The 15131-nt window shown below is 40.5% G+C and overlaps 1 protein-coding gene and 1 long non-coding RNA gene across 3 annotated transcripts in view; one reads left to right on the top strand and one right to left on the bottom strand.

Moving 5' to 3' along the window:
- cntn3a.1 (contactin 3a, tandem duplicate 1) overlaps positions 1–15131 on the top strand; it is a 153617-nt gene that overhangs the window by 103452 nt on the left and 35034 nt on the right. For both annotated transcript variants that reach the window (XM_049016174.1, XM_049016173.1), the window contains exon 12: positions 14412–14539. In XM_049016174.1, the coding sequence (XP_048872131.1) occupies positions 14412–14539 (128 nt within the window). The remainder of the gene's footprint in view (positions 1–14411; positions 14540–15131) is intronic.
- LOC125744409 (uncharacterized) lies at positions 11475–13204 on the bottom strand. The gene is made up of 3 exons (XR_007398366.1): positions 13088–13204; positions 12810–12958; positions 11475–11865 (listed from the first exon to the last, which is right to left on the bottom strand). It is a non-coding gene; the product is annotated as an uncharacterized LOC125744409 (long non-coding RNA).

The following is a 15131-nucleotide window of genomic DNA, read 5'->3' as shown; positions in this document are numbered from 1 at the left end:
TAATATTCCCTTGCATGCACTCTCTAGAGCACTCAAGTCAAGCTCCAGTACTCCATCACATTATACGTGTGCAAATATACAAGCTGCCTACTGCACTGCGCGGCATGTTTACAATGCACAGGTGCACAGACTGTACGAGTACTGCGGCATAAGACAGAAATCCAAATATCCTGATAGGCTGCTTTGTTGTCTGCCTGCATTTTCTATCAGTTTAGGTAAAAGTGCATAGCAGAACTATATAATTCTCCCGTTAAATCTGCCTGAAGAGTTTACAGCATAATTGGGAAATGAACAGAGTCTGTAAAGAAGACTCATCAGGGAGTTTGGATGGAAATTTTAACACATGTACAAGCTCCAAATATATTAAAAAAATAGCTTTTGGAGGAAATCCCTTTTGAATTTCCTGTGCTGGGGAAAAAAAGTCTGGAGGTGCTTATATTTCCGCTGTTCTCCACTTTCAGTAGAGAGCATTTTTGACCATGTGGTGCTGATGTGGTCACCAGGAAGGTGCCATTCCCCACGCCGACCAAGCGTCCGCTCCCTGTGATGCCTTAAATGAAGCAGCACTGACATAATGGAAATGAAGTGGGAGCAGTGCGCAGACGTGCATGGGTGCCAGCCCTGAGAGGCAGCGTTCACATCTCTGCCGCCATGAATCTCATAAATCGCATTATCGGTGTTCGTTTTTCACAAGATTTGGAGCGTGGGGTGGGCCGGGGTGTTGGTGGAGAGGGAGGGAAGGAGGGAGGGAGACTTGTGTCACCAGCTGGGTGATCCATCTTCTCCACAGTTGCCTTCCCCCCCACTGATGCAATGGTGATGACATCAGCGGGAACAAGGAAGCTGAGAGGGCACTTCTGGGCCTGAGGTGGGGCTGATGAGCATGCAAGTGCACGCTGTGTCAGCCCTGTAGATTGCAGGCAAAGACAACTCTTTTTAATACAACACACACACATAGACGCACTTTGTTCCTTTGTTTCTTGGTAACGATCTATACTGGATGCTTCTTCTAACAATAGCTCTTTAGAAATCTTGTCCTGTTTTATGTACTTGTCAACTGTCACTTCATGTTCCTGAGCTACATCTAAGGGAAGAAATGGGTTGATGTGTTAATATAAACACATGCAAATCTGTGTCTGAAAGATGAGACTACTGTGTTGTTTTTTACTATGTGAATACCCTGTAGTTCAGGTGCTTACTCTCTGAACTATGAGGTTCCTAATGTTTTAATATATGTAATATAAATGTATACAAAGAAATGAAAACGTATTGTGTAGTATATAGGATTACCCACTGAGTGCATAAATAATGCTATTATTTGTTCCTTTTTTTGTTGCTTTTTTTCTTACTTTATACTGATCACATACAAAGCTTTAGGGTAGAAAGATTCCATTATAAAGTCATGCTACCAAAGTTACAAAGTTCAAATGATACAATCATATATTTATAAGATCATATTATATGCATTACAGCATTATTATGTTTTATGTCATTGATAGTCAGCTTCTATAATATACACCGCTATTTTACCTATTACTGAATGAAGAAATTTCTGGACAGAATATAGCTCCAGTATTTCCCATCCTGCAGTTTCAGTATTTTCATATTCCAACTTAATGTTGGTTGTGTTCTTCAGCTGCAAAACACCAAATGGGTAAGTCAAGCTACATCCTATTTACATTTTTCATGAGTTGCAACAATGAGAAGGAAGTCTGTGATGCAGGCTAAATTTATTTCATCTAATGAAACGTGTATTCACTACTGCTGCCCACAAAGGCATACAATTCTAACTCTTTGATAAGTTCTTTGAATAATCTGTCTCTCCCGATTCAGAGATTAACAATGTGCTGTGCTATAGAACTGAATTGTGACTTTCGGTGTGTGAGTAATATAATTTCCTACTTTATAACCTTGTATTTAGTTATACTGGGCATCCTACTCAATGCAGCTCTTAAGCATGCAGGTGAGCAGGTCTAAAGGACAGGAATAATCTTCTAACTCTTTGGAAATAGGTGTTGTGACAAGCGTATAAGCCTCTGAGTACAGCACCAGGCTGGAGTAACAGTGCAGTGTAGAGAAATATCCATGTATTATCCGAGACAGGGTTACAGTGAGCATGGGGTTGTGTCAGGAAACTCAGGGCATAAGGCCGGGGATATACTAGATAGGATGCCAGCCCATTACAGTGCACACAATCATACACACCATGGGTGATTTGGAAAGGTACATTTACCTATATACTAATATTTTATGAGCGTGGGGTACCAGCAGTGCCACAAAGAATTGAGGGCAGGGATTGAACCCACAACCTTGTGGCAACAGAGATAACCAGTGCATTGTTTACAGGGTCTCTCCTTCTATACTTTTATTATTGCTAAAATGCGAAAGTCTTACATAAGGCAGCACATTATAGCAGATAACTGTCAAGATGTCAATCCAGTTTACTGCTCAGTAAAAGCAAATTAAGCAAAATATGAGAGAGAAGGAACATTCCTAAGCCTCATTTGTCCTCTGGATTACAATGAGCAACCAGCTATTTAAACATACTAATGATTTGAGTAGCATTTGACATTCATAATGAAGTTGAGTATTAAACAGTCGTGTTAAAGAGCCTTTACTACAGAAATATAAGCAGCCTTTCTGAGAAAACAGCATAATAGTTATTCTAACTTACCATTAAAAATATCATCTGTATTCAGACTTAGCAGCTAGTGGTAATTATATCTATGTCTGTTTGAAAAAGTCTCCATCAAGCTTGTACACCAGTTTGGTGATTTTTTTTTTGTGTGAATGAAATGCATTCTTACTATGATTCAGTCCGTAAACATTTTTCTGTTTGATTATACACTTGATCATTCTGAGTAAAATGTTTTAGATGTGTTTTGATGAGAGAGAATATTTTTTGCTTGTTTGGGGTATGATTTATATTTTGTTTTATTGTTTTCATTATGTGCATTAAAAGATGTTTAGCGATGTCATTAGCCATTAGTGATTTGAATGAAAAGTGTCTATTGTTATTGCTTAGCTTATCTCTGGATATTAGTCCTGCCTTTTGCAATCAGTGAGTGGCAATTCAGCCTCTGCTGTCACGATGGCCTCCATTTATGCGTGTAGTTAGGAGTATTGTCAGGTGTGTAGGGATGGCTTGGTATATGAATGCAATGGGCTGGTTTTATTTCAAAAGATGTTATGTTTTAGCAGCTCCAGGAGATGACTGCAGAGTTGTGTCTCTCGTGAGGAAGCTAACCAGTGTGTTTTGGTACATATTATCAATAAAGGGTTCTTAAATCAGGTTGGTTTCCCACACATTCTTGTGTCATTGGTCTTGGCTACTTGGCTGGTATGTGTATTCAGATTTTTTTTTACAATTGCCTTTTTCACTATACTTCTGAATTGCATCCTTTACAAAAGTACGGCCCTTTTCTGAAAGCAATGTTCAGGCACTTTGTAGAACTTCACTTTTAAGAATCTCGTTTTGCTTTGCACAGAATAATGGACAAATAGTCATTACTTGAACCAGTGAAGTCTTAAAATCTCCACAGACAGAAAGGGTGATAGAAAATGCCAGACATTATGGAAAGTATCTGTGCAAACAGAAATTAAATTGATTTCTATATTAGTCACACTGACCTGAAAATTGCTTTGTGAGCTTTCAATTCAAGAGACGAGATATTCTACTCCTTTTCTCTTTTTCAAATGTGATTTGATTATAGGAATTATGGGAAAATTATCTATAAAATGAATGGGTGAAAGTTTAGTTTGCATTTAATTGAGGTTTTGCAAAGATTGGCATTAGATTAACCATTAATATTATTGGTTTTTGATAATGGATGGATGGATGGATAGATGGATATTGCTTCTAAGAAAAGGAGGATAAGTTGTCCTCTGAAGCATAAATGTGACACTGAGCTGAAGCTGATAGCTTTATTTCTGGCATTTATCAGCCACAGAGGCACAAGTCCGAGGGTGATGTGGCAAACATTATTTTACCTGATATGAGGACGGCAGAAAGTTACGTTGGGCATCCTCCTCAATGATGTCATAGGGATTCTGCTGGCCTTGCACCCAGTTACTCATTGTGTCATCCTGTTATTACGGCCCCTCTGTATTGACCGTAGCAATGCCATTGTCAGCTGCCTTGGCCTGTCTCACTTGGCTAGGTCACCAGAGAACAAATTTTATTGGGCTGGCTGAGGAGCAGCCATCTGAACTGCAGGGTCAAGGCTAAATGACGGTTGTTCTATGGCCAATCGTTGCGCTAAGGAAAAAGGTCAGATTCATACTATTAGAAGTCTGGGCCTCTTTACTCCCTCTTTATGGGTACATGTGTAATGTAGCAAACACAGAGATTCGGATTTCGCAAGGTTAAGCCGGTTACACCCAGTGCTGGGTCTAGCTTGTATGGCGCCCTGGGCAACCCCCCCCCCCCCCCCCCAGTCTCCCCCCCCCCCCAGAAAGTATCGCATGTCCATCTACGTCCAGCCCCCCCCCCCCAATCAAAATACAATAACATACAGCACAAACTGTCATTTTTATTATGACATTTTGGATAGTAGAAATAAATATATACAGGAAATAAGAGTCAGAATAAAATAAGTAACAAAGAAAAATAGAAACACATTGTAGTATATAAATAAAGAATAATGAAGTACTACACTATTACCCTGTTAGATAACAAACATGCTAGTGTTTCACTAGCTTTTTTCAGTACATGCATATTATTATGCTCATAAAGAGATGAAGCAGCTGCAGACCTTTATATTTTGCACATTTCTCCTCTTCTTTCCTTCTTTTTTAAAGTTTTTTTATGAACTGGGCATCTTTTTAATCCATTTGTGTTAAACGTGGCACTCAAGCATCAATACAAGATCTATCCCCCAACACTCAACCAAGTCAACCTGAGGTCAACCCAGCCCCACCCTCCACCTGCCTCAGCATCTTGTACTTCTCAGTGGTAGTCTGCCTAGTTGAGAAACTGGCATCAGGGTGCCCTCTCCAACAAGGTTAGCTGACCCACAGAGTGACATTATGTCATTGATTTGACGTGCAAATGAGCACTATTAAACTGACTGCACAAATGTCACCATTCCCATTTTTTTGCATGGGTTCTCCGTGTTACTCCAAAAGTGCAGCACCTGGTGCGGTGAAAAAGAGCTCTTGATTAATGTAGTGTTGACAATAACAATTCTGGGCGAAAAATGGCAACTGCGAATGGAGGTAAACCTAGGGGCACACAGGGAACACAACGGGATGAGGTAGGGACAGGGACGGATTATGGGTTGTGTGGGCCCCTGGGCAAAACGTTAGATAGGGGTTTAATCTTCTGCTCTGGGACTATTTTTATGTGGCATGCTCTACTCCAAAAAAAAATAATAAATCAACACGAGGGAGTTTAAGCACACTGCTTAATCCATCGCTCCCTACACCACCCCCCCCCCCCCCCCCCCCATGGCTTCTCTTTTGTCTGTCTGCTCTTTGTTCCTCGAAGGACAGCTCAAAGCACTAGAACTCGATGAGGATCAGCCCCATGGAATAAATAGCAGCACTCGCACGGACCCCCCCCAGCTAAGCTCTGTGCATTTCCTTTTCCCCAAATTAATTGTGATTTTCCATACTGGAGTGAAGAAATTAGGGCATATTAAATATGGATTCTACAGATCTTCTACAATAATGTAGCCCCTTGATGAGGGTTTGGGGTGTTGATTCATATCAGAGATATTCTTGGGAGGAAAAAAGGAATTGTCATTTTTGCCTTGTATCCATGTGGGCTGTGCAATACACTCGATCAAATCAGATTGTGACATTTCAGCGGGTGACTTGATAGTAGCTTACTTTAAGTGCACTCCTGTATGAAAAGGAGAACTGTTGCAGGAATCGCCTTGTCAAGCGGTTTGCAGACTTATGTCATGACAGCGGCCATAAGTAGCACAACTGTGTTGAATTACCATCATTACCAGACTCAACAGTAGGTTTGTCGAATGTGTGCCAGTTAAATGTGTTTATAATTGTATAAGATAACACTTCTGGTAAGGTATCACTTATATAACAAGCAGGTGCAGTGTCATTCAAAGCATGTATTGAATGTGTGCTGTCGTTTCTCTGTACACACAAGATAGTAGATAGTTTTTGCATGTCTGCTTCTATGTAAGTACTGTATTAGTGACAAACAAAGAGGAGAGGAATGTTGAGCATCTCCATTTTACACTAATAAATGAGTAGGTTTTGCTGTCAAATTGCACATGTATGTGTGAATTATTTTACAGTTGCACAGTGGTGCAGTGAGTAAAATTGTTAAAATGCCTTATGCCTATGGTGCTAACATGTCAAAGCTTTGCATCTAAGCACCTTGAAATACTGTGAAAGAACAGCAACAAATAATCCTAATACAAGACAATGCATAAACACCAGCTGGGTGCAGAAGTATTATCTAAATTAAAAGCCTAATTGGTTCCTTACATGGCCTTACTATGTATGGCTGTAGAGGCATGAAGATATTAAGATGTGTAGCCAGCAGACACTTTTCATGTCAGACCAGTGAGTGCAGTTCCCTCTGGATAGATCTCCACTGAAATTGAGATAAATGGTTGGACTTAAGTACTTAAGATGCTATAATTTTGCTTTTACGATGTTTACTGAAAACCGCTGTTCTGAAGAAGAAAATGTATAAATCATGCTTTGTCACACATTTGTAGTAGACTAAGGAAAAGCAAGTATCTACTTTCCTGGCTTATGAAAATTTGTGGGCATTGATGCTGATCAATACTGGCGTAATTGGGCACTGGTGCAGACTCAGCTTATTCAGATTTTCAGAACTATTAAACTGCATGTAATAACTCAATCCCAAGAATACATTATAGAAGGTGCCGTTTCTCTGAGTTGACGCTGTTTGTGTTGCTTCCAGTATACATAGCCTTGGGCTTCTGGATTTTGGCATGACTAGGATGTGGCTGCCTGATAGTTAACTGGGCCGTACACTGATTCAGTACGATGTCTCCTTCCACCTGTAGCTGACTTTGAACACAATAGTAAACATGTAATGAAATGAACTAGTGTAACCTTAATATATAACTGATCTTTTGTTTTAATTAGAACCATATGTATTTTCACATTATATGCTTTGCTTATTGGTTACATATGTAACCATTGCTTATGTAGTTATTCATTTTGAAACATTTCCCTGTCTTTTCTGGCTAAGATTCTCTGATGTCTCACATTAAACAATAAGCAGAAGAATGCTTTGCAACATCTAGTGCGACTGGAGTTGCTTTGTACGGGTGAGTCGGGCGATACCCACGGGATGGGAGGCAGATGGCTTTTGTTAGGCTCCAGTTACTGTGTTTGTCAGCTTTACCTGACAAAGACTAGGTGTTAAAGGGTTTTTTAAATGAGTACTTGGGGAAATGAATCGATAAAAAAAATACATTCTGTGCAATTTGTCTAACAACGTCTAAATGCATTGCGACCTGGCCTATCAGATACCCCTCATGTAGTGACAATGCACAGACTATCCAACATCGTGGCATTTTATATTCAATTAGAGCCTCTTGAATGGGGAGCCTCTGACAAAGCCTCCATGGAGTAGCAAATTAAATTCTCAGTGAATCCAAAGGATGTGGCAAGAAAGCGCATTTAGGACCTGATTGACAGGCAGGCTTTGTTAACAATGTCATGGTCCTCTTGGGCATATCACATCATGTTGAATCTAAAACAGGCTTTCTGCAAAGACTTTTTGAGAAGTTTAGAGAAGGATAGGTATTGTGGTGAAGCGGATGCTTGTGAGACAGAGACTGGCAGGTTTCATGTAGCAGCTAGCACAGATCGAAGATTATTAATGTGAATCTCCCAGCTTATTTGCATGCTTTGTCTACATTGTTTTATCAAGATGTGTTACTTCAGAAATAAATTATTTAAATATTAATCTTTCAACGTGTAGGTTAATGTGTTCATGTACATAAAGAGTTCTGTCATGGCAATTAGCTGGGTAGCAATGACGGATGAGACGATATCCCCAAAGCAGGCTGTCGTTATGTTTCTCTGTGCCAAATTGCCCATAGAAAGCATATTATTGAAACACTGAGGACCACCTGATGGGTGCTCATGAACTCTGACTTCCCCATTGGGTTCTGCAGAACCTCAGGGCCATCCCAAAATTGCCCACCATCAGAGGGAAGAAAGAGTACATTCTGGATGGTGCTATTGTTTTGTGTTCAAAGAAAGAAGGCTCTGTTTCAAGTCGACTTGTGTGAACAGTTTTGAACATCACAAGGGAAACATTGTCATTCAGTTGTTTTTCAGTGCAAACCAGACAATTCTCAACACAATGAGACACAAAACGTTATGGATTTGTTTTTCTCCCTCTCACACAATATGGTTTATTTAAATGCATCTAAATGCATGATATACAATACAATACAGATACAGTTAAACAATGTAGGCAACTATTTTATATATTTGATTCAAATATGATGCTATCAGGATTCGAATTACACAGTGACTTCGGGGGAGCCCTATTTCCCAGTGTGCACCACGACTTCACAAGTCACATGAACGTGCATAGCTATAAGTGTACGGCATTGTGGTCAATAACAGAGAAACTTTGAAAAACATTCTACAATTACTACTGCAGGCAGCTAATACCATCAGTAACATTTTATATAGGCACCTTAGACACATAATTATCTTAATTAGTGGAGACAAATGTTCAGAAAATGGAATATAATGAACGATAAACACACAAGACTGACATATTTATACTGTTATTTTTTTATTTTAGGAACATTACATATGGAAAACAAAATATAACCTATAAACAGACAGTTTTTTATAGCTCCCTCTAAAGATATCAGGGGAGGCTTTCAGGGGGGCTCATGTCCTTATCAGGGGAGCCAAGCTCCACTTAGCTGCTCCGTACTTTGAACCATGGATGCTATTCCATTCACCTGTGACTGGAAAAGACGATATGGAATTATGTTTCACATGGATATCTGCTCGTTGTAAAACAGAACAAAATAACTGAACCTCAAAACGTACATCCGTCCATCCATCCATCCATTTTCTGTACGCACTTGTCTAATGCAGGGTCGCAGGGGTCCAGAGCCTATCCCAGAAGCTACACTGTAGGTGCAAGGTAGAGAACAACCCAGGATGGGGCACCAACCCATCGCAGGCCACATTCACACAGCATTCACTCACACATGCACACCAATTGGCAGTTTAGTGACCAATTCACTATAGCATGTTTTTTTTTTTTTTTTTTTGGGGGGGGTGGGACTCAACGTGCATAGAACCCGGGTCACCAGAAATTTTAGGCAACCGTGCATGCGCCACCCTGACGCCCCCATCACAACATCTTAACGTGACAAAATGTTACATTATTATGCAGCCATAGCGACACAGTGGGTGTATCAGTTTGTGGCAACTATTGATTTTTGACCTTTTTTTTTTTTTTTCAAATTTGATGCATCTTAGTGGTGTTGAATTGATGCTGATGCACTACAACCACTTGGGCTGGATTTCTGATTGAAATTGTCATTTCGTTACACCCTTAGCTAGCTGTGGTTTACTGTTTATAAACAACATCAGTCCAGGGCAATTGCAAACCCAATGCAAGCCAAATAAATCCAAAGCAACTATTTTGCCAAACAATATCACTTTGCTCTTTGCTTTAGTCTGATGTAGTTTGACAAGATTTAGGCTCCCTGTCATCCACCTGCTTTCAGGCCTTATTTTGGAAACACTGTAATATGAGGACAGAGATATGTGGCACGTCCCGAGAGCGCTGATGTTTTCCATCATTATCACAGCCGTTAGAATCCGTCTGCTGTATAAATCACCATCCTGCATAACGCAAAGCATCACTGCTCTGCTTCCCTTGATTTATCATTTTTTGCTGATCAAATTCCTGGGTGGATTACAGTTCTTCTAAAAAATTGCTCTTACCCCCCACGCCCCCCCCCCCCCCCCCCCCCCCGCCCCCCGCCGGCCCTTGAGAACGAAACATGGCATTACCTAACATGCTGTATTATCTCTTGATGTTTTTTTACCCTGGTCGATTCAGTTAGGGCCAACCTGACGCAAGACTTTCACCTCCACTGAAAAGATTGCTTGGCATCACCTAAACTTACCCCTGAACTTGCTGTTATTATAAGAATTTGTGCTTTGGTAGTTCAAATGGGTGAGCACTTTTTCCTGGATAATCAAAAAGGTGCATGCTTACATTGTATTGTATTTTCTACCCCTGAAAGCAAGGTCACTGACTGAGTGCTGACTATTTAACAACGGCCAAGAACATGTACCATGCATTTACAGTACTTGGCAGTCTAAGAAATGACCGTCCGATACACCAGTGTATTTTTTGACTTGACCACTACCCCATTTTGTTTGGTTTATCAATGCCTCATTGAGTTATTTAACTAATTAAGCTCATTAATTAATTGAGCTGGTGGTGAACTTTAACGACTACCTGGAATGGCTAAGGTGCCCCTGAGAAGCTGTTAGGGAATTGAATTGTTCTTCCTCGATCCATCTAGCAAGATATAAGTAACATTTGGACAACAGAAGAAATTCTTGTTACTTCTTGTTCTCCACTTAATTGGAATATCTTTTAATGTTAAATTGTGTTTTTATTTTTATGAGCGAATGTAGACTTACTACCAAAATAAATAGCCTTAAACTTTTTTTGACCGCTTAAGATTTTTTCACAGTATTCAGATTTTTTCCTTTTACATGCCGCAACCAGTCCAGTAAAGAAGGTACAGTAGCATCTCCTCTCCTTTCTTATAAAGAAGACACCTTCTCTTCTTCTGTTCTCCGCTGATTCATCTTCTGACATTGTGTATTCAGTTAAGAAGCAGATACCATCACGTTTGGAAGTACCACCCAGGCCTGGGTCGTCGACAGCCACCACAGGCCGCTGGGGGGCAGGCACTAAGATGCCTGTGTTTCCTCTTATCACTTCCTCCCACATGTACAATCTGAGGGCACCTCCAGCCAAACATGGTCCAAAGGGCATGCTATCATTCGCTTAACACTAGGCTGCTGTTTAAATTTGTTCTGGCAGAAAACCCGTGTGACATTTGGGCTCAGAGGAGAGCAGAGAAGGCAGAGAATGAGCGTGATGCCATAAGGCTAAAGTTTAACATGCTTTTGCTCTAGTTTGTTATTTTGCAAAATCACAATGAGCTCTTCATGCCTTCTGGTTTACCGCCAATTAAAACAATTAGTGTGTATTTGTCAGTCTTATTTATTTCTTTCCTTTGTTGTAGTAGTGGAGAATCATCATTATTTTCTTTATTATTGTTACCTATCCTCTACAATGGGGTGATTGCACTCTGATTGATTTAACTTGATATAATTTCAGATGATTGGTGTGTTAAATGTTCGTTTATACTTGGGGGGTTCAGTTATATGCTTAGTGGCTTTTAGAATTTTTTATTTTTTGCAAAAAAAAAAAATTTACTATTGCTTTGAAAAAAGGTGTGTGATTGTAAGGTTGAAATCCCATGCTCGCCACAATGATGTCACCATTGGGCCCTTGAGCAAGACCCCTATCCCGCAACTGCACCAGGGACTGATTCTGGTTTCTTACTTGTACGTCGGTCTAATTTCGCACTTGTATGGCGAAAACGTCTGCTAAAAAGATGTAAAATAATGGTGCAAACTTTGTGAGTCTCCAGCACCTGTGTTGAATCCCATGTAAACACTTAAGATGCATGTGAATCCTTTAAGTGTCTCTATGTACTCAGCACAAACCAGGTCTGATGTGTTTGGTCTTTGATCAGTGTGAAATTATTATGGGATTTAGCATCTAATATGCAGAAAGGAATTCCGTAGTGAGGCTTGTTTCAGCTGCAGTGTTTCTCTGTCCTGTGCAGGAGGAAAGGAGACAAGGAGAGCAGGCAATTATCTGTGATGGTAGCCTGGGCATGCAGTTATTATCTATGCACCATTCACTCCCCAGAATTATTGCTTTGTTTTGCTTTGAATTGACACTTCTTTGTCAATGCCCCCTTTTACATTACATTCAAAGCACACAGGGTGCTGTTTAACCCCAGAGGGCATTTTCTCATGTGTGGTCACTCGCAGTTCATGTAGGACAGTGCCTTCTAGAAGCCTGCTACTGTAGAAAGCAAAAGAAGCAAGCTGTGCCTTTAGCTGCACCGATTTCCCAGATGACATGTTTGTAACAAACACTGCTAGAGACTGGATACAGTGTTCACTGTGATCTTTGACTCTTTTCATGGCCGATGAGTAAGAGGTTTACGTTATAATCATTTCTTTCTATCAAGCTATAGAATGGCAGTGTATTTCTGATGAAAGCACTACAGTAGTGGCGTGTCACTAATAGCTGCTTCAGCTTTCACTGTAAATGTTTTATTTACTGTTATTCAAAGCCTTAGTAATATATTTGCCATACATGTGCTCTGGGCCACACACATTGTATCGCTTAAAAAAATGCTAGTATGCATGACTTACCTGCGTTTCTGAGTCATACAGGGTATGTTGAAATTCATTGGTTTTGAAATTGCTCCGACTGGGTCTCCATGACATTCCATGACAGGCCGCTTGACTAATCAGTAACTAATATTCTTCTGGACAATGCAGGTAAACTGCAATGGAGTCCCTTCCCCCCCGGTTTGAAATATTTAGCGTGGGTATATCAATTTCAGATTTAACGTCCCTCCGTTTTCATTTTGCCTTTTTTGTTTAGATATTTGATAGAGCACCACAGTGTTTTCATTGGTCAGACCCATTGCAGTTCACCTGCCTTTACCTCCTGTCCTGAAACACACCCCCTACAGATCACTCACATTCTGCGAGCCGCCCCTCACTCCAGCACGGCGCTGGCAGAGGCTCCTGCGGCTGACACGGCGGTCTCTGGTGATGTTTGTAGATGAAACAGGCCGATCCTATCCCACTTCTGCATGGCAGGTCACCTCCCTGCAAGCCTGGCTGCTTCCTATGACAAGCAATTTGAATGTCAAAAACCTCCATTTTTACCAAGGCATATAACAATTTTATCACAGCTATAATGGACAAATTCTTAATGTATTCATAACCATAAATTTAATAAACGACACGTGCTTACCTTTTTTAATATGACACATCAAATCATAGACCGTAGATAAATAATTCTTTTACCATTTGCCATAAATCCATTTATTTATAGCATGTGACAAAAATAGCAACACATAAACAAACTAATTAAAATGAAATACTAAAAAGAACTTCAAAGAAATGTGCTGGGCGGAGAGATTGACTGAAGTGGTCGCTGTTGGACGATTCCCAAGCACTGTGTTTATTTTGTGACCAAAGGACTTTCATTTTGGGAACATACCTGTCATGCCCGGCTCGTCCGATCCTCGTGTGTGCCACGCCCCCTGATTATCCACGTGTGCTTCCCCGATCTAGCCCAGCTGTGTCTGATTATTTTCACCCAGTCCTGTCCATTTCAGTCCGTATCTTGCCTTAGTTCTTTGACCGTCATTGATGTTAGTCGATGTCAGTACCAGTGTTCCGTCCCGTTTACCCGATCCCTTCAAATAAATCCCCGTTTTCCCAGTATTCGGCCTGCTTGCCTGCTTTCTGTCACGATTGCCAGGTTAAACGGGTGATCGCACGGGCAGGAAGCAGGCAAGTAGGCGAAGTCGGGGAAAACGGGGATTTATTTAAAGGGATCGGGTAAACGGGACGGAACACTGGGGAAAATAATCAGACACAACTGAGCTAGATCGGGGAAGCACACGTGGATAATCAGGGGGCGTGGCAGACACGAGGATCGTATGAGCCAGGCATGACAATACCTGTTGTAGATACTCACCAAACCTTGAATTGTGATGCATATATACGCCTCTTTCTATGGTGTCAGACAGAAGAAAATGAAGTTTGTAATGAAGTGTTAACTGATTCTCAGATATACCGGATTGTATATCCACATATTATATTTACCCAATCTTCCCTTCTGCGGTGAATGCATTTGCTGTGTACTTACACACGTTACCTACGTAAATCCCATTATATTAGTAATGTATTTAATGATTTAATAATATTAATAATGTTTGGTGCTAGTATTTAATTTTTTCTGATTGCCAGATCCACCAGCATAATTTTCGACTATCTGCTGTTGTGTTACTAGTTTTCTGTGGTGGATGTTACATTGGTCAGTCAGTTCTATTGCCGGATTCCCCCACTCACTTCATGCACAATAAGCTATTTGCTGTCCAAGCCATTTTCATCATCCTCTCTTGTTTGTCCATTTGGGCTGCTGAGATGCACATTACTGTGCTTCAAGTAGTACAATCAGGAGAGTCAGTCATCAGTCCGTGTTTTCTGAGTCACAAACTACAAATTTCTCATTACCGCTAACACTTTTCTTGGAACTTTCCACTTACCTATATATCTTATCTTTTTAGAGTGTCTGTGCTGGAGAGCGGCAGTCTTTGGATCTCCAATGTGACCAAGTCAGATGCAGGCTTGTACACATGTGTCGCCAGGAACCAGTTTGGAGTGGCTAGTCGTGCTGGAACCCTGCTGGTTAAAGGTAATTGCTGAGAAGCAGTCACATGTTACCTCATTCAAGGGCTTCACACTAGTATATTTCTAGTGTGCACAAGCCACTGATCTTGATAAATACTCCCATTGGTGCAAGTACAGTAGCATACAGTACAATATAGTGAGTGAGTTAGGGATAGCAGAGTGAGCTATCTTTCCTCACTGCAATGCAGAGTTTAGACACAACCTGTCATGAATTCAAAGATATTCAGTAGAAAAAAGCTGAATTTCTAACACCAGTTCTCAAAAGACCTTACATTTTATAGTAACAGCTGCCATAATGTTTCATAAAGGTTTTCTTCTTACTCTTAAATTACTCTTATATTTGAGATATAATACATTTTCAGCTCGCCATTCGGTAAAATACAGTGTGTATACTTCTGCCTTTAATCTGCAAGCATTCTCCCTTGTGACTCTATTATTTGGGTGTGCAACCTGTCAGTGTACACTGTAGGATGAACACAGTAAGCTTCAAGACATGATGCTGAATAATAGAGCATCATGGGATACTTCCTCCCTCTCATGTTGCATGTAATGTTATATAATGTCTTACTGGCAATAGCACCTCTAAAAACAACAAG

The sequence above is a fragment of the Brienomyrus brachyistius genome, chromosome 6, assembly GCF_023856365.1.
Source record: "Brienomyrus brachyistius isolate T26 chromosome 6, BBRACH_0.4, whole genome shotgun sequence".
Lineage (NCBI taxonomy): Eukaryota > Metazoa > Chordata > Actinopteri > Osteoglossiformes > Mormyridae > Brienomyrus > Brienomyrus brachyistius.
This window is presented reverse-complemented; position numbering and strand designations above follow the sequence as displayed.